The 27,692-nt window shown below is 41.4% G+C and overlaps 1 protein-coding gene and 1 pseudogene across 1 annotated transcript in view; one reads left to right on the top strand and one right to left on the bottom strand.

Moving 5' to 3' along the window:
* Positions 1-6,270: 6,270 nt before the first annotated feature.
* Positions 6,271-27,692, top strand: part of CDC5L (cell division cycle 5 like) — a 46,440-nt gene continuing 25,018 nt past the window's right edge. Inside the window, exons 1-8 of the mRNA XM_036248728.1 lie at positions 6,271-6,420; positions 9,295-9,398; positions 10,469-10,630; positions 11,384-11,511; positions 12,721-12,820; positions 21,615-21,833; positions 23,149-23,293; positions 24,824-25,012. Of these exons, the coding sequence (XP_036104621.1) occupies positions 6,376-6,420; positions 9,295-9,398; positions 10,469-10,630; positions 11,384-11,511; positions 12,721-12,820; positions 21,615-21,833; positions 23,149-23,293; positions 24,824-25,012 (1,092 nt within the window). The 5' untranslated portion in view covers positions 6,271-6,375. The remainder of the gene's footprint in view (positions 6,421-9,294; positions 9,399-10,468; positions 10,631-11,383; positions 11,512-12,720; positions 12,821-21,614; positions 21,834-23,148; positions 23,294-24,823; positions 25,013-27,692) is intronic.
* LOC118622137 lies at positions 14,227-14,370 on the bottom strand (annotated as a pseudogene).

The following is a 27,692-nucleotide window of genomic DNA, read 5'->3' on the forward strand; positions in this document are numbered from 1 at the left end:
TCCTCACCTGAGGATATGTTGTTATTGATGAGAGAGAGAGAGAAACATCAATGCGAGAGAGAAACATTGATTAATTGCCTCCTGTATGCATCCCAATTGGATTGAGCCTGCAACCCAGGCATGTCCCTGAATCAGAATCTAATTGCAACCTTTTGGTGCACATGACGACCCCCCCCCCCCCCAACTGAGCCACACTGGCCAGGGCCCAGCCCCTTCTTCTATCTAGGCACAAAGAAGTTGAACCTCCTAGACATGAAGATCTCCTTCATCTCATTTTAGTTCTCTGGTAAATAAGAATGTGTGGCCCTGGCCAGTTTGGCATAGAGGTTAGAGCACTGGCCCATGGACCAATGGGTTGTGGGTTTGATTCCAGTCAAGGGCACGTACCTTGGTTGCGGTTCGTCCCCCGCCTGATTGGGGTCCTCGTGCGGGAGGCAACCAGTCGATGTGTCCCTCTCATGTCGATATTTCTCTCTCTCCCTCTCTTCCTCTCTCTCTTTCCCACTCTATCTGAACAAAAATGGAAAAATATCCTCAGGTGAGGATTAAAAATAATAATAAAGAAATAAAAATAACAAAATAAAAATGTGTGTGCATAGGTGTGTGTGTGTGTGTGTGTTCATTTCTTTATTTAACTGAAGTTTGTGGGTTTAATAAAAAAAAACCCCGTATATGATATTGGCAAGTATATTCATTAGAGTACCAACTTACATTGCACTTAAGGTATTCTAATGTCAGATCTTGAGAAAAAGAATGGCCTCTGTGGACTGGAGGGAAAATTGTTACCCAGCTAGTGGCACTAAAGTCCAATTAAGCTAAATGAAGAGAGTTCCAAGACTGTTTCTATAGTCTCTGCACTCTAAGTTATCAAAATATTAAGATATTAGGGTACTAAACTTTAAAAATTCCCAAATGATTTAGGAATATTCTGTATGACTCCATTGTCTGCATTTCTAGTTTGAAGTATTCAGTTTGGTTAGACTGTTTCCATTTGCTCTTAGGTATTTGGCCTTCAAAAGTTAGGTAAATATCACTGGCAGTGTGGCTCAGTTGGTTGAGCATCATCCCATGCATTGAAAGGTCGCTGGTTCAATTCAGGTCAGGGTACATACCTAGTGTGCAGGTTTGATCCCCAGGGTATGTACAGGAGGTGGCTGATCAATATTTCTCTCTCACATCAATGTTTTTCTTTCCCCCTCCCTTCCACTCTCTAAAATCAATAAAACCATATTTTTTAAAAAGTTAGATAGGTAAACGCCTTGTTTATAGGATTTGGCTTGGTAAAGTATTATTTTTTTTCCTTTATTGATTTTAGAGAGAAAGGAAGGGAGAGGGAGAGAGAGGTAGAAACATCAATGAGAGGGAACATCGACTGGCTGACTCCTGCATGCCCCCCACTGGGGATCGGGCCCACAACCTGGGCATGTGCCCTGACCGGGAATCAAACCGGTGACCTCTTAGTGCTTGGGTTGATGCTCAACCACTGAGCCACAGCAGCCGGGCTTGGTGAAGTATTTTAGTGTTAGATCTCCTTAAGATCATGGCCATGGCCTTGGGAAGCTTTTCCTTCCTGGCTGAAAAATCAGAAGCGAGTGATACCTCGGCGATGTGTAAGACGTAGGTGGTGCACATTTTAGGGGGAAACTTGCCAAGTTCCCAGGGGGCTCTGGGAAAGGATGTGAGGGCCTCTTTGAGATGCCTGACGTCCTTTCAATGTTTGGAAACTCCAGGAGGGGTTCTAGCCTGAGCCACCCTGGGGCTGCGGGGGCCACCACTTACTTGAGGAGCCAACACCTGGACTTTGTAAGAAATAAATACATGACAAGTAAACCTTTCTTGTGCTTGGAGGGCTCAGCCTTATTTCAAATAAGAAATCATATACCCCGATTACTTGTTTTCTGAGGAAATGTATCTGCCTCCACCAAACATAATGAGGGTGTGGGGACAGCTCCCAGTGATGATGGTGTGAGCGTGGGTATGATCATCTGACCAGAAATGTGTTCTTTTGGTTGGGTGCAGTGAGGGCTGGAGTAAAAATTGGGGTTCTCTTAGAAAGGGGGGACAGAATGGATGCATGAGGCATAATTACACTAAAAATTTGTTATCTGAAGTTCAAATTTAACTGGGAGTTCTGTATTTATATTTACTAAATCTGGCAATTTACAGTGGAAGTGGCACAAAGGGGAGGGATTTGATGGCTAAGTAGGAGGAAAAGTGGCAAGACTCTGGGATGGTTTGGATATGGGTCGGGGGAAGGTACGAGAGAAGAAGTGGCAACACGGTGGGTGGTGCTGTTGCCAGGGCAACATGGCGAGGCTAGCCCATGTGGTATCTTTTTTTCTTAATCCTCACCTGCGGACATTTTTGCATTTTTTCTTCAGATAGAGCGGGAGGGAGAGAGGGAGGAAGAGACAGAGAGAAACATCGATGTGAGAGAGACACATCGAGTGGTTGCCACCCACATGACCCCAACCGGGGCCGGGGACAAATTGCAACCGAGGTAGGTGCCCTTAGCGGGCAACGAACCTGGGTCTCTCTGGTCTGCAGGCCTATGCTGTAACCGCTGAGCCAAACTGGCCAGGGCAGCCCACGTGGTATCTTAATACAACTAGAGAAAGATGCTGTCTGTGTGGACACAGTCCCGTGGACGTACCACTTAGTGAGCAGTGTGCAAGCGAGATTTCACCCCATTTGTCCCCTGTGCGGTGAACCACGCACGCAGCATACTCGGCAGCCTGTGCTCCTCAGGGAAATAAGGAATGCTGTGGAGAAGTACTGGTTTTCTGGCAGGGGCAGGGGGAGCTCAATTTTGGGAAGTTGAAACTGAGAAAACTGTGACACACAGAGGTGAACTGTCCAGGATGTAGTTGGGCATCTGAGTCTGGTTTCTGGTAAAGGCACGTGAAAAAGTCTCTTGTGAGAACAGTAACTCCCAAGCACGTGCCATGTGGACGCGGGGTCTAGGTGTAGATTACCCGAGTGGAGAGTCATCCCAAACCGACAAACGAGCTCAGAAAGACCCTTGAACCTCTGGGGAAAGCAAATTTTCTTTGGGAACACTTCCCCACCTCGGCACAGGAGACTCCTTAGAAATAATACCCATGAAGATGAACTTCTGAGAAAAAAACAACTACTGAACCCACCACAAGGAAGTCTCAGTAGGTGAACCTCAAGCCAACTAACATGATTAACCACGGTTAGCAATACGATTACCATTGAGGGTGCATGAAATTCCATTTCATAGTAACTTGACACCTGGATATACTTTCTCCTAATACTAGCTGAGGAATTTCTAAATGGGAGGGAGGGATTGAGGGGTACCAATCTGGCAGATGGGGTTGGAGCTAGAAGATGTTTTGAAATTGTATTTGCAAAGCAGCACAGTGTTTCTACTTAAATTTCATCTGTTTATTTTGGGACAGGAGATGAAGATTATGGGGGTGGCTAACCCCAACCCTAGCCATGCCTTGTTGTCACAGGTTTTGGACCCTCATTTTAGACCTTTTCTGGACAGCTTCTTGATGGTAAAAAGTGGATGAAAGAGAAACCAGAGTTTTGTTTGTTTTCTCAGCTAAGCAGTTAGCTCAGTCAGAACCAGCTCCCCAGAAAGGGATGAGGGGTGGGGAAATGGGGGATAATGCAACCTACAAAACCCTCCTGCTTACATCTCTCCATGTCCCCTTGTAAACTGGATGGACCTCCAACCTCTTTTCCCTGGGCCAGAGTTTCCCAAATTGTTTCCTGCATATCAATAGATATAAGAAAAGATGTTTCCGGGGTCAAATTAGTTTGGAGATGCTATATTATAAAGAGAGAGTATTCGTTTCCTAGGGCTGCCGTAACAAAATACTACAAACTGGGTGTCATAAAACAAGAGAAGTTTATTCTCTCACAGCTTTGGAGGCTGGAAGTCTGAAATCAGGGTGTTACCAAGGTTGGTTCCTTCGTGGAATGTATTCCATGCTTCTCTCTCTCTGCTTCTGGTGTTGCTGGCAATCCTTAGCATTCCTTTGGCTCGTAGATCCATCTCCAACCTCTGCTTCCTTCTTCACATACTGTTCTCCCTGTGTGTCCACGTCTCTTCTCCTTTTCTTATAAGGACCCCAGTCATTGGATTAGGGCTCACCCTACTCCAGTATGATCTCATGTTGACTTGATTACATCTGCCAAGACTCTATTTCCAAATAAGGTTGTATTTATAGGTACCAGGGATAGGACTTTTAGCGTATCTGTTTGGGGATGTAATTCGACCCGTAAAAGGGAGAAACTGATTTCTGCATCTTACAACTTCTTACAGGCTTAAATTTTGATGACTGTGAGAGGGAGCTGACAGAGAATTCTGCTTTTTGCAAATTCAAGCAATCATGGAAAACTTGTTCATTTTTAATGGAGTATCCCAGTGTTCTGAGGAACATATTTGGATGTGACTTACAGTACCATTTGGTTGCCTGTTGGTGACTGTTCATTATGGCTGCCTTACAAGAGATTCTTGGCAGCCCCTGGGGTGGAGATTGCCTCCTTTGGGGGCCCCAAGGTCTGGTTGGTGATATGGTAGGGTAGACTGGCCAATCCAAGCCATGTTGGAGAACAGCCTCTGGTGTTCATGGTATGGGGCTCTGGTTTTAGACATCCTAGAACTGGCATGATGTTGCATTTTCTGAATCCTGAAATGGAATATACAGTCTGTACCTTCAGGGGTGTCTTGGGGGACATCTGACAGGGCTGCTCTGTCTGGATGGGCAGGGTATGCAGTGACTGCCCCTAGGGGACACAATTCACATTGTAGACATTGTAGATCTAATTTTCTTGTAGTAAGAGTGTCCTGTTCCTGAAGCATTAATATTTTGTGACCATTTTCCAGCAGGTGTCAATAAATTGCCTTGAAGAAGGGGCACCTTTTCTAGTTGATACAAAGGTGACATGTGTGGTAGAGGTGGTCCTGAATGGAACAGAAAAGCCATCATCATGGACTCTTGGAATGTTCGATATGAAATGGCTCTTTAGAGGGGGCTGGATTTGTTAGGAATCTTGCTTATAAATAGTAGAAACCCGCCCTGGCTGGTTTGGCTCAGCGGTTAGAGCGTTGGCCTGCGGTCTGGAGAGACCCAGGTTTGGTTCCCGATATGGGCACGTACCTCTGTTGCAGTTTGTTCCCGGCCCTGGTTGGGTCATGTGGGTGGCAACCACTCTATGTGTCCCTTTCATGTCGATGTTTCTCTCTCTCTCTCTCTCCCTCCCACTCTATCTGAACAAAATATTGAAAAATGTACTCGGGTGAGGATTAAAAAAGAAACCCAACTACAACTGGCTAAATCATTAGAACTCAAGAACAGGAATACATCTAAGGACTGAGGAGTACACTGGATCCAGGGACTCTCATGCAATCAGAACCTACCTCTGTTTCTCTTTACTCTCCTTTCTGCTCCTCTCAATGCATCTGGGGCCTGCTTTCTTCCCTTCTTAGCCTACATAGTACTAAACATCGAGGCAGACAACTCCTGGTTGTCACATATTAGAGATTCATAGGTCAGCAGACAGGCCTCTTCCAGGTTCCAGTGTCAAAATTCCTGGGGAGAGACTTAATTGGCTCTGCCTTGATCAGATCAACCACAAGGCCAGAGCTGTGTGTCTGTGACACTGTAACCATAGCAACTGAGTGGCTGTTGGTGGAGGTAATGGTCACATATCCTACAGCGGGTTTCTGGCACAACCACTGATCACCAGGGGTTTCCCTTCTTGTAATAAGAGCTGCCCCTTTTTTTGAACAGTTACTATGTATCAGATAGTGAGCTAGGTTATGATATTTAACCTTACGAGGTTGGTATTATTATTTCTGCAGGTTAGGAGATTTAGGCTTAAATAAGCTCTTGCCTTTTCCTGAATATTCTGTGCATATATTCCTATTAGTTAAATGCCTAGTAAAGTGCTAAATTGATCACTAAAACTCTTTTCAAACCAACCGGGCTGAAACTCCACGCGCGTTCCCACTCTCTGCCGCTAGGTGACGTCACGACCAATCCCATCCTCACGTTCCCTGCGAAGAGCCACCGCGACATCTCGCAACCGCGGCGTTTTCCTCCGAACTGTTTCGGACATGCGCGCGGCGTACTGCGCTTGGGCCAGAGTGGTTTGATGTTTTTTTGTCGGTCTTCCTGGACGACAGCTTTAACAACAAGGCACTCATTTCCCTTTCAGCCACTCGAGTTCTCGCGATACTTGCTACACGGTTTCCTCCGCCCACTGCCTGGCGCCTGCGCAAATCTTTATATAGCAGAAGGTCGCGCCTGGAGGAAGCTTTGAGTCTCGTGGCCGCAGCGCCGTTGCTACTTCTCTGAAGCTCCTCTCGGCCGCTGGCCGCGACACCCCATCGCCAAGATGCCTCGAATTATGATTAAGGGGGGCGTGTGGAGGAATACCGAGGTAAGTCCCCCTTTCCCGCCGTCCGCTGCCCTTCGCCCCCTCCAGTAGTTTGTGCGCACGCGCGCGGTGGTTGGGGAGGCGAGGAGGATACCCTGCAGGGTCTGCGTCGGGGGCAGTGCCTGGAGGACCCTCCGGGCCTTTCCTGGTGCCCGACCCTGCGTTATCTGAGCACCTCAAGGACAGGGACCATGATTTAACCACCTGACTACGTGCCAGGCACTTGTTAGGCCCCCAGTAAACATTCGTTGAATAGAGGATGAGCCGCCGGCCCCCGGCCCCCGGCCCCCGGCCCTGGAGGAACTCAGGAGTACGGAGGGGGAGATGGGACGTCAGCGAGAGTTGATCTTCTGGGGACACGCCTGCCCTTCAGCCCGGGGACCGTGCCTTTCTTTGATACTCAAAAATAAAGAAGTCCTGTGGCCACAACTTTGTTTCTTCATTGACTTCGGTGCAGAGGGGAAGTGGCTTGAGTGTCAGGTTCGAAGAGCCCGTTTATGCCCTTATTCCTCTGGTTATCTGTTATCAAGGCATAACTTGTCTGTCCTCCCGACGGATCCCAAGGCCTTTCTCTTCCTGCCACTCCTCCTCAGCCTGGAAAGAAGCCACATGGGTTGAACTGATTACAGGAGTTTCTTTGCTCCCAGAAATGTAGTGGATAATGCCAGTAGAGAGGGAGTAAAATAGAAATAAGATGTTAGTGCAGCTTGTGTTCAGAGTGCACTAAATTTGCCAGTTTCTGGAGCACATCATATCTTTTCATGATCCGTGTCTTCATATATCTTGTACTTGTCTTTAAATATCCTCCTACTGCTTGGGCGTCCTTCCAGCCATACTTTAAAACCCAATTCAGAAACTCTTTTTGGAATTTTTGCCCATTTTCCTGTAAGAAATTAGTTCCACCCCCAGTGTTCCCATCGCTGCTCTTTCATCCATTTGTTATAGCTTGCTTTGTCCTTTTGCAGGCATCACATCCCTGTATGTGATGCTGGGTGAGTTTCTAAATCTTAAAAGAACCTCAGTTTTCTCATTTTTCTAATGGAGATGATAATACCTACCTCTGGAGGATTAAATGAGTCAATATATTTAGAACATGTAGAACAGAGTCTGGCACATAGTATTCTTTCAGTAAGTGCTGGTTGATACTCAAAAATAAAGAATTGCTGTAGCCACAACTTTATTTCTTCATTGACTTCAGCGTCTTTCTCTTCCTGTCACTCCTTCTCAGCCAGATGGGATAAACTGATTACAGTCGTTTCTTTGCTTCCAGATAAGTTTCTTTCTTCCAGCAGATAGCACTGCAAGAGGACCATATTTGGTGTCCGTAGAACCTAGGACAGTAACCAACATGAAGTAGGTTGCTTAGCAAAATGTTTGCCAAATGAATCTAGTAGGGTAGGTAACTGCTATATAGAGGTAGACTAAAGGAGGTTTACAGTTGTGAGTGTGCAAAACACCCTTTATTCTTGTATTATTCTTTATTGTACTACTTACTTGTGTTACAACTGTAAACCTACTTTTGTTCATGCCTGTGTATACTAAGTTGAAGGTGTGTTTAAGTATAGCAGTACTGTAACAGAGTTACAAATAAAGTCAGTGACAACCTTGCCTCACAGCTTGCACAGAGGGAACCAGGCTGTTTAAATTGGAGATTACTTCTGAGGGAGAGACAGATGCATGAAATCAAGTAAGAGCAGGATTCCTCCACAGTGGCCAAAGCTGTGCAGTCTTTTTAAGTCTCTGATGATGGGAAAGTGAGGTGGAGTGGAGCAGCTCATGTATGAGGCATATAGCTCAAGTGGAAAAAAAGCTTAAAAGCAAAATGCCCCACGTGCATTAATCTATGGCTTTATTATCCCTGGTGTCTGGTTTGTTTTGCTGGGCTCCCCTGGGATTGGTGAATTCCATATCAGAATGTGTGCCCTGGTGAAATAGTATCTAAAGACTGGGGAGGCTGGAGGGAGACCTAACTGGTGAGGTGGGAGAGAAATACTTAATTTTCAATTTAGATCTGGACGTGGATTCTAGGGTCAGAGTAGGGGTTATAGGACTGGAGAGAAAATACCATTCATACACTGGAGTCAGGAAGCCTGGATTGGATAATGGAGTCATTAGAGTCTTGACTTGCTTCTTGAGGGCTGGATGTGTCCCAGTGGATTCTCTTTCCCTAAGCACACAAGACCTGTTGTAAGGTAGGTGTTCAGGGAATATCTTTTGAGTGAATAAATAAGTGAATGTGCTGTATTCTTTTGAGGAGAATGACAGCCACACATTGGAGAATATTTTTTGTTAGTCTCTGTCAAGTAGGATTTTTCAGATTGGGCTGTATCAATCCCAATTTATTGAGGGGGGTGGGACAAGGGTTGTGTGTAAGGGAGGGTAGGAAGTTCTTCTGAGAGATGTCTTCTTAATTTCTTGCATTTTGCTGACTCCAGCTTTCTATTTATTGTAAAAGTAAATGAGGTTTTTGTACCCTTTAAAAAAATCTGGGACAGTGATTTTCAATTTTGTTTTATCTCATGGCATACATAAACTACCAAAATTCTGCAGCACACCAAAAATATATTATCTTTTGCCAGTCTGACCAAAAAAAAAGTATAATTTTGATTCATTTACAGTTATTTTTGTGTTCGTTGTTGTCACTTTTTTATTTGGCAGTCTAAGGGAAAAGAGGTCAGTGCCTTTGACTAAATAGTCAGATATTGAATGTTTAAAAATTTTTTGTGGCACACAGGTTGAAAAATCACTGATCTAGCAGGTATGTGAGTCTCTCTCTCTTTCTTTCCAGAAACCTTATCAGGGTTCATTTAAATGTTGTTCTTTCTCACTTGGAGCCTCGTGATTGAATATACTGTTTTTCTTTGACAATTTTTTTAGGATGAAATTCTGAAAGCAGCGGTAATGAAATATGGGAAAAACCAGTGGTCTAGGATTGCCTCACTGCTGCACAGAAAATCAGCAAAGCAGTGCAAAGCCAGATGGTATGTACCAGTTAATGAACAGGAAACAGAAAGTAACCTTAATTAAGATGAGGAAAACGTTAGTTCTTTGAACCTTACCAGAGAAGACAGGAATTGTGATATAACAGAAAGGATGCAATGGGATATGGGAATTTAGATTTAAGACTTAGCTGTCACTTGTGCTCTTAGACAAGCCATTTTTCTATGCTCTCTATCTTGCCCCTATTTTTTCCCATTTGGAGATAATAATACTTGGCTCTAACTGGTGGAGATATGAGGCTCAAGTGAGTTAATATGTTTGAGAGTGCTTTGTGAAGCATAAAATAAGTCTGCTTTTAGGTACAGATGGACTCTAGCTAGACTTTGCTCCAAAAGTTTAAAAGTTGGTTAGAACTTTCCTTCCCAAAGAAATGAATGAAAAATAATGGTTAACTTTCTAGGTTGGCTCTTAATAGTTGAGTTTCCTCATAATACAGTTGAAATACTGTATATTTGCTACCCCAAAATATAACAAAACCCATCACTACACCTGTGGTATCCCCTTTTAAGTCACAAGGTAGTGGACACATTAAACTTTTTACACGTATTCCTGGCATGAGTGATCTGGCCCCAGCCCTGACCCATGTGTTCCTAGGATCATATTTTGAATTGTACAAGAGAGACCTAATTTTCAAGGTACCTGAGTAGGGAAAAGGATGATAATATAGAGATTGGACTTCAAAGAGGAAGAAGGTCCTCAACCTCAAGAAGTGGTTCTGATTTCTGCTTCTCTTGGTGGAGCTAAGCCCCTGCCCCCGTTGTTTGGTAATGTTTATATCTTGTTTGCCAGCCTCTCATTCAGCTAAGTAAACTGGATGGAAAAGGTGGGTTGGGAGGGGCATGAAGAAAGACAGATAATGACAGTAGTTTTACTTATATTTAAAAACATCAAACAAATGCAGTGACTATTCTGTTGTAAAAAAAACAGCTTTTGCAATTGAAGGATGAGTTACTTTCTGTTTTTCAGACACTATAAGTCAGTATATCTAATATGTAAATAAGATATTCATGCTAGGTGATTGATAATGTATAAAACTGTATATTTTTAATAGGTATGAGTGGCTAGATCCAAGCATTAAGAAAACAGAATGGTCCAGAGAAGAAGAGGAAAAACTCTTGCACTTGGCCAAGTTGATGCCAACTCAGTGGAGGACCATCGCTCCAATCATTGGGAGAACAGCTGCCCAGTGCTTGGAACACTATGAATTTCTTCTGTAAGTGGATCTCCAAAAGCAGTATTAAAATGTGTGTATATCTTCTGAATGAGTGTGAGTAAAGTTCTAGCATTTTCTGTCTTTAAACATTTAGTTACAGATCTGAGTGCAGTTAAAGGAGCTAAAGCTATTGGATTATATATTCAAAATTTCATGTGGTTGATCAAACTTATTTCTTCTGTTATATCCTTTTAAAAATAATAATTTAAAAATATACAGACCATACATGTTCATCATAGAAAACCTGGGGAATTACATAGATTTTAGGGGTACAATTCTACAGTACGTCATCTGTACATTGTATTGTGTGTTCACCACCCCAAGTCACATCTCCTATCACCATTTATCCCCCCCTTTACCCTCTCCTACCTCCCCCTAACCTCTTTCTCTCTGGTAATCACCATACTGTTGTCTGTCTATGAGTTTTTTTGTTTCTTTTTTTTGCTTAACCCCTTTACCATTTTCACTCAACTCCTCTATCCATACCCTCTGCCAGCTGTCAGTCTGTTCTCTCTATCTCTGAGTCTGTTTCTATTTTGTTGTTAGTTTAGTTTGTTCATTAGATTCCAAGTGAAATCATATGGTACTTGTCTTTCTCTGACTGGCTTATTTTAGTTAGCATAATACTCTCCAGGTCCACCCATGCTATCGCATTGGGTTTTTGAAAGAAAAGAGTGCCAACGCTAGGAAACTTGATATTTCTAAGACTAAATGGTGTGATAGTATGACAAACACATCTGGATTCTTTTCTAGGGATAAAGCGGCCCAAAGAGACAATGAAGAGGAAACAACAGATGATCCACGAAAACTTAAACCAGGAGAAATAGATCCAAATCCAGAAACAAAACCAGCACGGCCTGATCCAATTGATATGGATGAGGGTAAGTGTATGCTTGTGAGGAATTTATTTCTTTGGTAACTCATACACTCCTCAGGCTTTTTAAAAAACTTTTTATTCCTTCCTAAACGCCTCTGACTTTTTAGAATCCCAGTTCAATCTGCTGCTGTTATTCTAAGTTTCATTTTAAATGTGTTCAGTCTTCTATCATAGAGTAATTGCTCTTTTTGGACAGTGTCTCCTTATCTTCTGATTTTTCAATTCATTTAGTAAATTAAGCAATGTAATACTGCACAGATTTCCTGGAGGCTAGATGTAAGCCCTTGAGATCCTGTATTGTTATTCCCATTCTGTGGAGAAAGCCAAGTCAGGATATTGGGCTCCAGTCCTACTCACTACTTTCTGACTTTAGGCAGGTCATTTAATCTGTGGAAAAGCAACAGTGCAAGACTGTGTTGGAGACTTAGGGTGACTCCTTGAGACACTGAATCAAGAATTGGAGGAACTGGATTTTAGACCCATGTCTGGCATTTATTAGCTATTTGATGTTAGGCAAGTCATATAATCTCTGGAGCTTTGATTTCATTTCCTGCCAGGAGAATAATAGCTATCTTACAGGATTGTTGTGAAGCATTCAGTGAATATTTGTTGAGTTTCTAAAATTTAAAAGTTTGAGGATAGTGGTTCCCAAAGGCTGACAGAGGTCTGGCTACATCATTGTTACATGGGGAACTTTAAAAAATACAGGTACCAAGGCCTCCCCTGGAGATAACTGAATCAGTAATTTCAGAGGTGGAGGGATGATCCTGGAATCTGAGTTTTTTTCAAAGTTCCCTTATGATTCCATTGGACAGTCTTATATAGGAATTGGTCTAAGGCATCAGTAATGGCATTTATTGTTCTACTCTGGTGAGCTGTGGAAAATGTATCAGAGGAGAGAAATAGTTTTGAGGAAAGAAAGATATCTAATGAAAGTGATCAGTTGCCTTATAATTAAATAGTTTTGCGATATTTCACAATTTGTGCTTTGCCATTTACTAGATGATAATGAAGGATATGATAATTATAGCCACTTTTTAATGAATGTTTGCTAGATGCTTTTACCTATTTCATTTTACTTAGCTCTTCTCAACATCCCTGTAGGAATTATTGTTCTCATTTATAGAAGAGAACATCTTAAGCACTAGGGGATGTCTCTTACATACCTTGTTTCTTTTGGAGAACTTAGTTTTTCTTCTCTTTATTTTTACAGATGAACTTGAGATGCTGTCTGAAGCTAGAGCCCGCCTGGCAAATACTCAGGGGAAGAAGGCCAAGAGGAAAGCAAGAGAGAAACAGTTGGAAGAAGCAAGGTATGGTTGTTTCCATTCATAGTTGAATAATTAGTTGTGCCTCCTTAGCCTAGTAAAACTGCATAATTTATCCAACCCTGTTGGGGGAGTAATAATTAGAATCGTCTAATTGTAGTTTTGGTAATATTCTTTATTACTTTGGAAACGTCATAGTTTTCCCCCTAATCATTTCAGAATATAGGGGAAAAAAATAACACATTAAAATTTTTATTTTGTAAGATATGACAGGAGTAATGCCCAGATAGTTTACTCGGTATGTTGGATTTTCTGTTGGCATAGGAGTGCTTCATTTGTTGTTGACATCTTGGAGTTCGATGGCTAGAGGACATCCAAGGCTATATGACTTTTGCATGACTGCCAATTATTTACTCTCCTTGATTTGTTTTGGGCAGGCACTGACTTAAAAAAGGAAATTTGACTGAACATGGAGTTAATTTTAAACCATATTTTAGGGATTCACAGAAATTTTTATTTAAAAAATGAATGAACTAAGCATTGCCCTCTATTCAAGGTTTTCTCCACTTTCCCTTCCCTTTTTCCTTTTGGTTAAAGCCATGATTGTCATCATTCCTAATGGCCCAGAAGTGGATAAAGGGAAAACCTGAACTGTGTGAGAGCTTATTAGCTTCTGTAGTTCAGGCATTGTAATAAGCTCCCTAGCCTACACAGATGCCTTTTGTGGTCCCCGAGCCAGAAAGTGCTTCCTGACCTGATGACTAGCATTGTGTTAAGGGGTTACCAGTAATGGCTTTGAAGTGCCAGGTCCTGGGATAGAGGATTCTTTCATGCCTGAGGGTGCTTGTTGGCTTAGCTGGACAGTAACTAGCCCAGAATAGTTATTTAGGATGGGAGTATGACTGGACTGGGATAGGAAGCGAACACCAAGAGGAGGTACTAAATTTTCTGCCCAGTCTCAGCCACCTTTCTGTTCTATACATTTGTTAGGGTTACATAATTTGAGTAAAGTTGAAAAAAATCACTTTCTATTTTTGTCCATGGTTGGTTGGGAACCAGTTTTTTTTTTTTTTTAGTCATTGAACCATGTGGATTGGGCCCAGGATGTGGCAAGTGCATATGTGAAAAATCTCCCAAGTATGCTTGCTTTAAATACATTTTTCCAGTTTTAAATTTACCCTATACCTTATAGATTTTCTTGGAGGTTTTATACATCTTTATAATTTATGTTGTATGTATATCTTGTAATAGACTAGATCAGCGATTTTCAACCTTTATTGTCTCATGGTACACATAAACTAATTATTAAAATTCTGCAGCACACCAAAAAAATACATTTTTTGCTGCTCTGACCAAAAAAAAGAGGGGGTATAAAAATTATTTTATCATTTTTTAAATTTTTATTTATATATTTTTTAAAATGTTTACCCGAGGATATATTTCTTTTCTTTTTATATGCCTCAGGCATGAAACAGTTCTGGCCACTAATACGGGCATCAAGCTAGGATGAACTAAGGACTGTACATGTGCTTTGCCCTTGATTGATATAAGACCAACACCACCAATCAGGTGTCTCCTTGCCCAATACCAGGGGGTTCTTTTTTTTTTAATCCTCACCCGAGGCCTGGCTGGTGTGGCTCGGGTTGAGCATCGACCCTTGCACTAGAAGGTCGCCGGTTCCATTCCCGGTCGGGGCACATGCCCAGGTTGTGGGCCCAATCCCCAGTGCGGGGTGTGCAGGAGGTGGCCACTTGATGTTCTCTCTCATTGATGTTTCCATCTCTCTCTCCCTCTCTCTTCCTCTCTCTTTAAAATCAATAAAGGAAAAAAATAAAAAAAAATTAAAATCCTCACCCGAGGACATTTTTCCATTTTTTGTTCCGGTAGAGTGGGAGGGAGAGAGAGAGAAGGAGAGAAACATCGATGTGAAAGGGACACATCGAGTGGCTGCCACCCACACAACTCAACCAGGGCCGGGGACACACTACAATCGAGGTATGTGCCCTTAGTGGGAACTGAACCTGGGTCTCTCTGGACCGCAGGCCGATGCTCTAACCGCTGAGCAAAACTGGCTAGGGCTATTTTTTTATTTATTCAGATACAGTGGGAGGGAGAGAGAAGAAGAGAAAGGGAGAGAGAGAGAAACATCCATGTGAGAGAGACACACTGACTGGTCGCCTCCTTCACGACCCTGACCAGGGTCGGGGACAAACCACAACTGAGGTATGTGCACTTGACTGGAATCAAAACCGAAATTTTTTTGGTCCATGTGTCAGTGCTCTAACCGTTGAGCTAAACTGGCCAGAGCTACTATTATTTTTAAATTCTGACCTGAGGATATTTTTCCTATTGATTTTATTTTTTATTTTTAAGAGAGAGTGGAGGGAGGGGTGAGAGAGAAATATATTGATGTGAGGTTGCCTGCTGCATGCATCCTTACCGGGACCAGGAATCAAACCTGCAACGCAAGTATGTGCCCTTGACCAGGAGTCAAAACTGTGACCGTTTCTTTGGTCCACGGGCCTACATTAACCACTGAGGTACACTGGCTAGGGCAAAAATAGTTATAACTTTGATTCATTCACACCAGATGCCTGTTGTGTTGCTGTTTCCTTTTTTTTTTTTCAATCCTCACCCGAGGACATTTTCCCATTTTTTGTTCAGATAGAGTGGGAGGGAGGGAGAGGAAGAGAGAGAGAGAAACATCGACGTGACCTGCAAGACCAACCAGGGCCAGGGACAAACTGCAGCCGAGGTATGTGCCCTTAGTGGGAACTGAACCCTGGTCTCTCTGGACCGCAGGCTGATGCTCTAACCGCTGAGCCAAACTGGCCAGGGCTTCTTTTATTTTATTATTATTATTTTATTATTTTTTTAAATTTTTTTATTTTATGCAGGTTTTTTTTTTTTGAGGTATTGCATGTTTTAAAAATTCTTGCGGCACAGTAATTGAAAATCGATGTATTAGATTGTTCTGTATGCAAAGTGCAGTGCAGAGCTTTTTTTTTTTTTTCTTTATTGATTTTCGATACAGAGGAAGGAAGAGGGAGAGAGAGAGACAGAAACATCATTGAGAGAGAAAATCCATTGGCTGCCTTCTGCATGCCCCCCACTGGGGATTGGGCCCACAACCGGGGCATGTGCCCTGTCCAGGAATGGAACTGGTGACCTCTTGGGCAGTGCAGGGCTATTTAAATGTTAAATTACAGATCTGTTTTACAGTATAAAGCCTTTATATATTTATTTAGTCTATTTTTAATCTTTATTGTTGAATGTATTACAGATGTTCCTCATTTTTCCCCCATTGACCTCCTCCTCCCCACTCACACCCCCCTCCCGCCTTTTCCCACACTATTGTCTGTATCCATTGGTTATGCATATAAGTTCTTTGGTTTATTTCTTCCCACCTCCCAACCCCTTTTCCTTTGAGGTTTGTCAGTCTAGCAATGAATTTGTACTTCTTAATCCCTTCACCTTTTTCACCCATTCCCCCAACCCCCCTCTCACCTGGCAACCAACAAAATGTTCTCTGTGTCTATGAGAATGTTTCTGTTCTACCTGTTCATTTTGTTTGTAGATTCCATTGTCGATAGATATGTATTCATTGCCATTTTGTTTGTTCATATATTTTATCATTTTCTTCCAAAAGATCCTTCATCATTTCATATAATAACGGTTTGGTTTAACTTTTTCTTGTCTGGGAAAGTCTTTATATGGCCATCGATTCTAAATGACAGCTTTGCAGGATAGAGTAATCTTGGTTGTAGGTTCTTGGTTTTCATCACTCTGAATATTTCTTGCCATTGCCTTCTGGCCTGCAAAGTTTCTTTTGAGAAATCAGCTGACAGCCTTATGGAAACTCCCTTGTAGGTAACTAACTGCTTTTCTCTTGCTGCTTTTAAGATTCTCTCTTTGTCTTGAACCTTTTGCATTTTGATGATGATGTGTCTCGGTGTGGGCCTCTTGGGGTTCATCTTGTTTGGGTCTCTCTGTGGTTCTTGGACTTGTCTGTTTCCTTCACCAAGTTAGGAAAGTTTTCTGCCATTATTGTTTCAAACAGGTTTTCGATTTCTTGTTCTCTCACTTCTCCTTCTGGCACCCCCAAGATGCGAATGTTGGCATGCTTGAAGTTGTCCCAGAGGCTCCTTACACTATTCTCATTTTTTTGGATTCTTTTTTCTTTTTGCTGTTCTGATTGGGCATTTTTTGCTTCCTCATATTCCAAATGGATGGTTTGCTTCTTGGATTTACATACTCTACTATTGAATCTGTGTAAATTATTCTTTATTTCAGTTAATGCCTCCTTCACTTCTGACTGTGCATCCTTCATTTCTGACTGGTCCTTTTTTATGCTCTCGAGGCCCTCACTAAGTTCACCAAGGTTCTCACTAAGTTCATTGAGCATCCTTATAAGCAGTATTTTGAACTTAGCATCTGTTAGGTTGCTTATCTCCATTTTGCTTAGTTCTTTTCTTGAGGTTTTGTTTTGTTCTTTCATTTGGGACCTGTTTCTTTGTCTCATTTTGACTGCCTCCCTGTGTTTGTTTCTGGGTATTACTTAATGAGAGGTATGGGGCTATCTGAGACCAGATGCTGCTTGTTTGAAAGAATTTAGGAAAACCTGAAGCAGGAACCAAGACAGGCCAATCCTATGATTAAGCAACTGGCAACAGCTTGGGTGGGCCTGAAAGTTGGGTGGGGCGGGGCCTCAGGTTATCACCAGGGCGGGCTACCAGTGTGAGCCAGGTTGCTGAAGGAACAAAGGCCTCTGATAGCAAGTCTGTCCTGGAGAAAGCCCCCTCTCCTGCCCTTGCTCCAATGCCAAACAGCTCAGTTCTTCCCTGTATGTCTCTGGTGCCCCTCGAGTTGCCTGGCCTCCGCTTAGAGGGAGTGAGTCCGATAAGTCTGTGAGGGCCCTTTAAGGAGCTCCAGCCACCTCAGCCTCCCTGAGCCTCAGTTCCCGCTGTTTTTTTCAGCCAGAAGTTATGGGGACTTCTCTTCCTGGCACTGCAACCCTGAGCGGGGCATCTGGTGTGGGACAGGGACCCCCTCAGTCCTCAAGGAGGACCTTCCCAGCCGAGGTGTCCTCCTGATTTTTATCCTCCACAAGTGGGCGTGGGACCAGCCCGTAGAGCCTTCACCCCTCCGCCCCTCCTACTAGTCTCTAGATGTGGCTGCTGCTGTAATTTCGTAGTTGTAGGACTTTATTCAGCTTGATTTCAGGCGGTTTTGAATGACGGTTGTTCTGTAGTTTAGTTGTAACTTTGATGTGGTTGTGGGAAGACGCGATCCTATGTTTACCTACGCCGCCATCTTGACCGGAAGTCCTAAAGCTTTTTATTGATTACAAAAATAATACACTTTGCCTTCAGTATTCTGTTTTTATTTTAGGGCATGATTGATATAATGTTATATAGTTTGGTTATATTCACTTAATATTATATTGCAGAGGTTATCTAATGTCATGTAAGATATTTATTTCCTTTATTTAAAGAATGAAGTTAATCTTTTTTTTTATGAATTTTTATTGATTTTTAGAGAGAAAGGAAGGGAGAGGGGGAGAGAGAAGAGATAGATAGAGAGGGAGAGAGACATTGATCTGCTACTTCTTGCATGCCCCCTCCTGGGGACGCAACCTGGGCATGTGCCCTGACCCCGAATCAGTACCTTTCCGTACACAGGTTGACACCCAACCGAGCCACACTGGCCAGGACCTATATATACCATTTTGATAAGAAGTCATCTGTTAATCTTATTGGGGTTTCCTTGTAAGAGGTGAGTCTTTTTTTTCTTGCTGCTTTCAAAATTTTTCTCATCTTTGGCTTTTAGCATTTTTAATATGATGTTTCTCTTTGTGGATTTCTTTATTTTATTTAATTTAAATCCTCACCCAAGGATATTTTTCCATTGCTTTTTTTTTCCAGATATAGTGGGAGGGAATGGGGGTGGGAGAGAGAGAGAAAGTCAATCTATGTGAGAGAGACACATCAATTGGTTGCTTCCTGCATGACCCTGATTGGGACTGGGGATAAGAACCTGCAACTGAGGTACGTACCCTTGACCAGGATTTGAACCTGAGACTGTTTGGTCTGTGGGCACACATTCTAACTGCTGAACCCCACTGGCTGGGCAGTTTGTGGATTTTTTTTTTAATCCTCACCTGGGAATATTTTTCTGTTTATCTTCAGGTAGAGAGAGGGAGAGACGGGGAGAGAGAGAGAGAAATATCGTCGTGAGAGGGACGCATCAACTGGTTTCCTCCCGCACGACCCTGACCAGGGCTAGGGACGAACTGCAATCGAGGTACATGCCCTTTGCTGCAGTTAAACCCAGGACTTATTGGTCTGTGGGCTGAAGCTCTACCGCTGAGCCAAACCGGCCAGGGCTGTAGATTTCTTTATGTTATGTTTGTCTTACTTGGAGTTTTGAACTTTCTGGATATGTAGGTTAATGGTTTTCAGTAAACTTGGGACATTTTCAGTCATTATTTCTTGAAATATTTTATTTTGCTCCCTTTTTCCTCTCCTCTCCCTACTCCTTTTGTGCATATGTAGGTACACTTAATGGTGTCCCACATTTCTGCGAGGCTCTGTTCATATTTCTTCATTCTTTTTTTTTAATCCTCACCTGAGGACATTTTTTGTTCAGGTAGAGTGGGAGGGAGAGAGAGGAACAGAGAGAGAGGGGGCGGGGAGAGAGAGAGAGAGAGACAGAGAGAGAGAGAGAGAGAGAGAGAAACATCGATGTGAGAGAGACACATTGAGTGGCTGCCACCCACACGACCAACCAGGGCCAGGGACAAACTGCAACTGAGGTACGTGCCCTTAGCGGGAACCGAACCCGGGTCTCTCTGGAACACAGGCTGATGCTCTAACCGCTGAGCCAGACCAGACACGGCGCTTTTTTTTTTCTGTTCTTCAAATTGCATAACCTTTATCCGTCTGTCTTCAAGTTTGCTAATTCTTCTGTCAGTTTGAATCTACTGTTGAGCCCATCTAGTGAAGTTTTCATTTCAGCTTTATCCTTTTCAACTCCAGAATTTCCATGTGGTTCTTTTTAATGATTTCTTTCTCTTTATTGATATTCTCTATCTGATGTAACATTGTCATCATATCTTTCTCTTTACTTCTTTAATCATTGTTTCCTTTTGTTCTGTGAACATATTTATAATTGCTTTTTTGAAATCTGTTAAATACATCTGGTAGCTCTCACAGTTGGTTGCCTGCTTTTTTTTACTGATGTATGGATTATGCTTTCCTGTTTCTTTGCACATTTTATAATTTTTTGTTGTACAACTTAGAGGATGTATTATACTAAATCTGGGTGCTAGTGTTCCCCCACACCTCCTTGATATTATTTGCTTGTTTACTTGTTTGGTGACTGTCTGGATTATTTAGTGAAGTCTGTTTTCCCCTCTCCTCATCTCAGAAATATGAAGCTTTTGATCTTACTCCTGATGGGGGTGCAGTCTTTGGTATGCCCAGTTACCCTGGGATGATGTAGTTTTGACAGGACTTTATTTGACATCTTTTTTTCTGGCTGCACCAAACTCTACTCATTGCTAGCTGGTTGCTTTATTGTTTTCAACAATGTTTTGGGGCATAAATTGCTCCACAACTGATCCAGTCAAATTTGGGCTCCTTCGAAGGGATAGTTTCTGAGCTCTGAGTTTGATATTTGTTCTGACCCTGGGGCGGGGGCGGGGGGGTGGTGTTTCCACCTGTCTCTTTCTGTTTTTCTCTCTGGCAAACTAATGGGCCTACTGCTTAGCCTATATCACCAATGACAGTTTCTTCTCAGTTGTTTCCCCACAACTTCCACTGTTTTGTTTTTTTTTTTGTCCTCACCCGAGGATACTTTTCCATTTTTTTGTACAGATAGAGTGGGAGGGGAGAGAGGAAGGGAGAGAGAGAGAAACATCCACGTGAAGGGACACATTGAGTGGCTGCCACCCGCACGACCAACCAGGGCCGGGGACAAACTGCAACCGAAGTACGTGCCCTTAGCGGACACCGAACCCGGGTCTCTCCGGAACGCAGGCCAACGCTCTAACCGCTGAGCCAAACCGGCCAGGGCTAATTTGTGATTTAAAAATTATTAGTTAAGTAAACATTTTGTCATTACAGAAATTTGCATTTTTTCCCTAGTGAACTGTTTGTTTACTTTTATTTATTTCCCTTGGGTTGCATTTTTAAAAAACTTGCACCAGTTCTTTTTTTTTTTATTCTCACCCAAGGACATTTCTCCATTTTTTGTTCAGATAGAGTGGGGAGGGAGAGAGAGAAACATTGACGTGAAAGGGACACATCGAGTGGCTGCCACCAGGGCCGGGGACAAACTGCAACCGAGGTACATGCCTTTAGCGGGAACCGAACCCGGGTCTCTCTGGACCGCAGGCCGACGCTCTAACTGCTGAGCCAAACCGGCCAGGGCGCATAGATATTTTATATGTAATCATTCCTAATATTAATTGCAAATATTTTTTTCTATAATCACTGTTAATATTTTTATAGTACATAGTTTTGTTACAGAGATATAAACTTTAAATTTCAGAGCTTTTGCTCTTTTCCTTTGTCTTTTATTTATATTTGGCAAGTATCCATCCAAAGATAAGATACATATTATAGTTTCTTCTGTTTTTCTTTTTGTTTTTGTGCATATATGCGTGCACACGCACATACCTTTAAATCGAAACTGAAATTTTATTTTTGTGAATGGTGTGAGGTGAGGATGTCTTTCTTTCTCAGATAACCAGTTAGTTTTCCTAACTCTACTGGATAATCCACCCCTTCCCAGTTGCATATGATTTTCAAGGTGGTGTTGTGTTTTTTTTCTTCAGGCGTCTTGCTGCCCTCCAAAAGAGAAGAGAACTTCGAGCAGCTGGCATAGAAATTCAGAAAAAAAGAAAAAAGAAGAGAGGAGTTGATTATAATGCTGAAATCCCATTTGAAAAAAAGCCTGCTCTTGGTTTCTATGATACTTCTGAGGAAAACTACCAGGCTCTTGATGCAGATTTCAGGAAGTTAAGACAACAGGATCTTGATGGAGAGCTAAGATCGTAAGTGTTTTTCTGATTTTTGAAAATGGGAAAGGACAGTGGAATTTTATGGAGGGCCAGGTATTTATCCTTATTTGAGCCAGATTTTTATTAGTTAGCACAATGTAGCCTATGTGTGCTTTTGTTAATGGGTTCACCTTTCTGAGAAAATCAGTGACCCTGGCTATCTTGTTTTTAGCACAGAATGCTGTTTGTATCTCCTGAAATGTCAGAACTGTCTATTCACTGAGTCACAATCTTAATTTAAGATGTATGTATGTTCATTTCTGAATAGCTTAGCTGTTTTACTAATAGCCTGAAGGAATCTGTCCAAATCTGGTCTGGTTCTTTTTGTCTTGCATTCTGAAAATGTTCACTTAATGGGGATAAGTAATACTATTTATAAAATGTTTGTCTTAGAGTGCAGAGGATTTTGCCTATTTCAAGGGATTTTTAGAGTTCCTTTAATTCTTAAATCTGAAAATTGTGGGGAGAACCATTTATGATTGTCAAAGATTTTTAGTTTTCTACTTTCTGATAGATGTTTTATTTCTACTGCATAACTTGTTACTAAACAACAGATACTAGCCACTGTAAAACAGGATTTTCTTGGACGTACTCCATCATATTTATTTCTTAAACTCGGACCTTCCTTTAGGTAGCTTCTATAAATAAAGAGGTTAAAGATGAAAACTAGTGATTTGGAAGGAGTAGACTAGATGGAGGAAGAGGATGGCATGCAGAAAGGGGAGGCATTCCTGGAGCTTTAAAAGACAGCCTTGAGCCTGGCTAGACTTTCTGACAGCTTTTTGGTGTAATTTGTCAGGACTTAAGTATCTTTTTGAAAAATTTTTTATGATTTTAAAAAGTCTTAAACTATTGAATAACAGTTTTAAAGGGAAAATTTAAAATTCACTATGTTTTAACTTTGTTTCCTTTATATAATTGTTTTCCTTTCTATATGCTTCATCATTTTCCTATGTGTACATACATATGTTTATATGAATACGGTATAGTAATAGTTTTGTTTTTATTTTGACGTTATATGTAACATTTAGCTTATAGTTTTTATAGTATATAGTTTTAATATTTAATATTAAATTACTAGTGTATCCTATTTTCTTAATCTATTGTTATTCTAAGTCCATATTCCTCTTGAATATAGTGGGTAGGTAATGGTTTAGGAACCAACTTAATGTATATAGTTTTTGTCTGTAAGTAGTTTTCTTAGAAATGGGATTGTTTTGTTTAAAATGTATGAATATTTGTATGGCTTTTAATGTCGTTGCCTATATATAACTTTAAAAAATCTCTTCTCTACCTTGATCCGTGACAGTGAAAAAGAAGGAAGAGACAGAAAAAAAGACAAGCAGCATTTGAAAAGGAAAAAAGAATCTGATTTACCATCAGCTATTCTTCAAACAAGTGGTGTTTCTGAATTTACTAAAAAGAGAAGCAAATTAGTACTTCCTGCTCCTCAGGTAATATGATAAAAGCATTTTTTTTTTATTGTGAAAACTGATACACTTATAATTTATTCAGCAAACATTTGAGGGCTTATGTGCCAAGTTTTTGCTAGATGCTCAGTGTTCTTTAGAAATTCACGGTGTACCCCTGGCTGGGTGGCTTGGTTGGTTTGAGTGTTGTCCTGTACACCAAAAGGTTGTAGGTTTGATTTCCAGTCAGGGCACACACCTAGGTTGTGGGTTTGATGCCTGGTTGGGGCATGTATGGGAGGCAACCAATTGATGTTTCTCACATTGATGTTTCTCTCTCTCTCAAAACTCAATTAAAAAAATATTCATGGTGTAATATGTGAATCACATAAAATTAGGTCATTGTGATATAGCATAATAAAGAAGCAACAACTTCTCTGTATAATTATGGCAGGCCTGAAACTGCTCTTATGATGGTTTATTTTACTAAGTAATTGTCAGCTCTTAGCAGTTCGTCAGATGTGAGGGCTCTAGTTCTCATTTGTGACAGACCAGAATAAAGATATTGTTTGACTTTGTGGACTTTTGGCTGCTCACTTTAGTGAATGTTTTGTCATGTTATACTTATCTGTTTGAGGCAACAGCAGTGAAAAATCAATGCGGGAGTTGTGGAGAAGAGAGAGAAACATTGTTTCATTCTGCTTATCACAGGCTCTATTCTTTTGGCTTAATTATTCTTTTGACTTAGTTGGTCAGAAACATTGGAATTTTGAATAAGCTCTTGTTTTTTGGAAAGACTGCAGATGAAAAAAAAAAAGATGACTTTCTGATAGCCTTTAAAAAAAAAAGACTGCAGATGAAAAAGGAATTTATTTATTTTTGCCATAGGAGGGGAACTGACTAAACTTGTTCCATTTTGAGTAGTGCAGCTCTGTAGAATTAGACAGTGTAGTGAGCAGAGGAATGGACTTAGGAGGTCGTAGGAGCTTCTCTCCCCAAATGAGTACACTGGCTGTATCAACACTAGATTCTTTGGCACAAACAGAATGATTTGTCAGATGCTACCATTCCTGGTGGTGATATTTCTAAAATTGAGATTTTTGCGCGTTACTTTTTTTTTCTTAGTACTCCTTAGGATATTTATTTTGGTAAAATTACTAAGATAACATATTTTGATTTTCTTAGGGATCTTGTGGATTAATGGACTCTGATATTTTAATTGGTTTTCAGTCATTCCCCCATATGATAGTTTTATGCAAACACTAGTATTTTATGTTTTTGGTATATTAATGTGTTGCTTGGTTTAAAAGGATTTCAGTGTGGAAATACATACAAGACTTTGCAGTGCAGCCTGATACTATGGAATCCCCCTCCACACACAGACACAATATATAGGAAAGACTTTTAAAAACTATTATGAATGTTTTCAAACCCACAGAAAGTAAAGAGAGTAGTACAGTGAACCCTGTGTACTCATCACACAGATTCAGCAATTTATCTTTCTGGAAGATGGAAGTTTTAAGTTGTGTTATTCTCTGGTTAAAATGTTGCTTACTGTGATAACTGTCTTTTTAGATTTCAGATGCAGAACTCCAGGAAGTTGTGAAAGTAGGCCAAGCAAGTGAAATTGCACGTCAGACAGCTGAGGAATCTGGCATAACAAACTCTGCTTCCAGTACTCTTTTGTCTGAGTACAATGTCACCAACAACAGCATCGCTCTTAGAACACCACGAACTCCAGCTTCGCAGGACAGAATTCTGCAGGTAAGTTGTATTAGGAAGCGTAACACTGAGTGGTTTGGTTTGGTTTCTTTTAGGGTAAACAGTTTGAAACTAAATCCTGAATGCATGGGTCCTAGAGACTTCTGTAGTAGGGAAGCTAAATCAGCAGATTCAGGAATTCGGTAGTTTTCTTTCTACACTTATTAAGTCATAGTTTGTTTGTTTGTTTGAAACCAGCCGTCTACTTCATTAGTCTTAAATACCTGTCAGTCAAGCACTGCATTTGAAAATTGCACATTGCCTAGCAATCCTAGAAAGAAGTCGGATATGTGTAGTCAGTACTTTTTAGAACATCCTTGCTTTTTTGTACTTAGCTTGGCATGGGCTGCCATCAGTACCGCCTTCCTGCTCCTTAACACCTGAGGCATAGCACTCTGTGTTCTTAGGGTGTCTGCATGCCAGAGAATAGCCAAACCTAACAAAACACGATTGAGTCTTACTACCCTACATCTCATTTCCTTTTCTCTGATAGTCAAATACCGTTTTACAGTCTGATTCGGGAGTCAGGTAGTCCTGTATGGCTTAGCAAGAAAACAGTTTGTCCCTCATCACTTGCCCTCTAGAGGCACCAATTACAACTCTGTTTTTGCCACCTTATTGCTAAGACATTTGTTACATGTTGACTTATTTTCCCTGTATTAGGCATTTTTTTTTACACCTAGACTTTGAACGTTTGGCTCCCTTACATCCTCTACCTCTGTCATGCTTACACACTCTTTCCATTCCCTCATCTTCCATTATAGTTACAGCATAATTTTGGTTAGCTCCACATTCATGGTTTATCTTTTGACTGTGTAAACCATATTCAGTGCTGAGCCACAAAGTACCTTATACTTACTGCACAGTATTTTGTTTTTCTGTCAGTTAATGCTTGATTTATTCTGTTGTTAAATTATCTTATTACTTAGCACTAATTCAACTCTAGACTTTACATTAACTGTAGATTTCCCATAATCTGGGCAAATTTTAGCTATTCTTATCTTTTTGAAGAAGACGTTCCCAGAAATTCTGAATATGCGTCAGGACTGATTACTATTTATTTATTTATTTTTAATCCTCACCCAAGGACTTTTTTTGGCATTTATCTTCAAATAGAGTGGGAGGGAGTGAGGGAGGAAGAGAGAGAGAGAAATATCGATGTGAGAGAGACACAAGGGCTGGCTGCCACCCACACGACCCCAGGTGGGGCTGGGAACAAACCGCAACCGAGGTACGCATCCTTAGCGGGAACCAAACCCGGGTCTCTCTGGTCTGCAGGCCGACCTCTAACTACTGAGCAAAACCGGCCAGGGCTGATTACTCTTTAGATCTGTTTACAGCTCCTTCTGTTGATGTCCTTTCACGGTCACCCTAGAGAGTCTCCTGGATGTCCTCCTTCCTGGCTCCATGTCTCTGGCACTCTTGGTCCACCCCCTTGTTAGTGAAGCATACCCTTCAGTAGCTTTCTAAGGAAGCTTTCATGGAAGGTGGAGTTTTTAAGACTTTGCAATATCTGTGAATTACTACTGTACCTTCCTATCTGATTGATAGTATAACTGGGTTTAGAATTCCAAATTGGAATGGTTTTTATTCAGTGTTGAAGGCAGTGTTCCAGAACCTTCTGACTTCCATTGTTGCTGTGGAGCTCTCTGGTGCCATCAGGGTCTTAATAGGAAACTTGTTTTTTTCTTTTTCTGGAAATTTTTATGAGCTTCTCAGTTTCACAAACATGTTTCTTGGTGTGGGTCTTTTTTTAACCAGTGTGCTAAGTATTCTGTGGATCTTTTCATTCTGAAGACCCATGACCTTCAGTTCTGAAAAGTTAACTATATTTTTTAAATAAAAAAGTTTCCTCCCTTTCATTGATTTGTTCTCTCTGTAAACCTCAAATTTTCTTCTTTATTTCTGTTTCTTTTTTTTTTGTCTTAATTTCCTTATTGACTTGTTAGGAGATTTTCAGAAATTTATCTTTATTTAGTTTTAAATTTCTACTACCATTTTTAATTTCCAAAGTTTTAAAAAATATGTTCATTTTTTTTTTTTAATCCTCACCCGAGGATATTTTTTCCATTTTTTGTACAGATACAGTGGGAGGGAGAGAGAGGAAGGGAGAGAGAGTGAGAAACATCGATGTGAAGGGACACATCGAGTGGCTGCCACCCGCACGACCAACCAGGGCCGGGGACAAACTGCAACCGAAGTACGTGCCCTTAGCGGGAACCGAACCCGGGTCTCTCCGGACCGCAGGCTGACGCTCTAACCGCTGAGCCAAACTGGCCAGGGCATGTTCATTTTTTAAACATTAAATTCTTATTTATGAATATCTTCTAATTTCTTTGAGGCTATTAATGATGATTTTTATAGGTTTTGTTTTCCCTGCATAGTCTTTAAGTTTCTTTTTTTCTTTTTTTAATCCTCATCCGAGGACATTTTTGCATTTATCTTCAGATAGCGTGCAAGGGAGAGAGAGGAAGAGAGAGAAACATCAATGTGAGAGAGACACATTGAGTGGTTGCCACCCACACAACTCCAACTGAGGCCGGGGACAAACTGCAAGCAAGGTATGTGCTCTTAGCGGGAACCGAACCTGGGACTCTCTGGTCCGCAGGCTGACACCCTAACTGCTGAGCCAAACCGGCCAGGGCTAAGTTGCTTTTTTTAAATTTTTTTTATCCTTACCTGA

The sequence above is a fragment of the Molossus molossus genome, unplaced genomic scaffold (assembly GCF_014108415.1).
Source record: "Molossus molossus isolate mMolMol1 unplaced genomic scaffold, mMolMol1.p scaffold_m16_p_8, whole genome shotgun sequence".
NCBI lineage: Eukaryota > Metazoa > Chordata > Mammalia > Chiroptera > Molossidae > Molossus > Molossus molossus.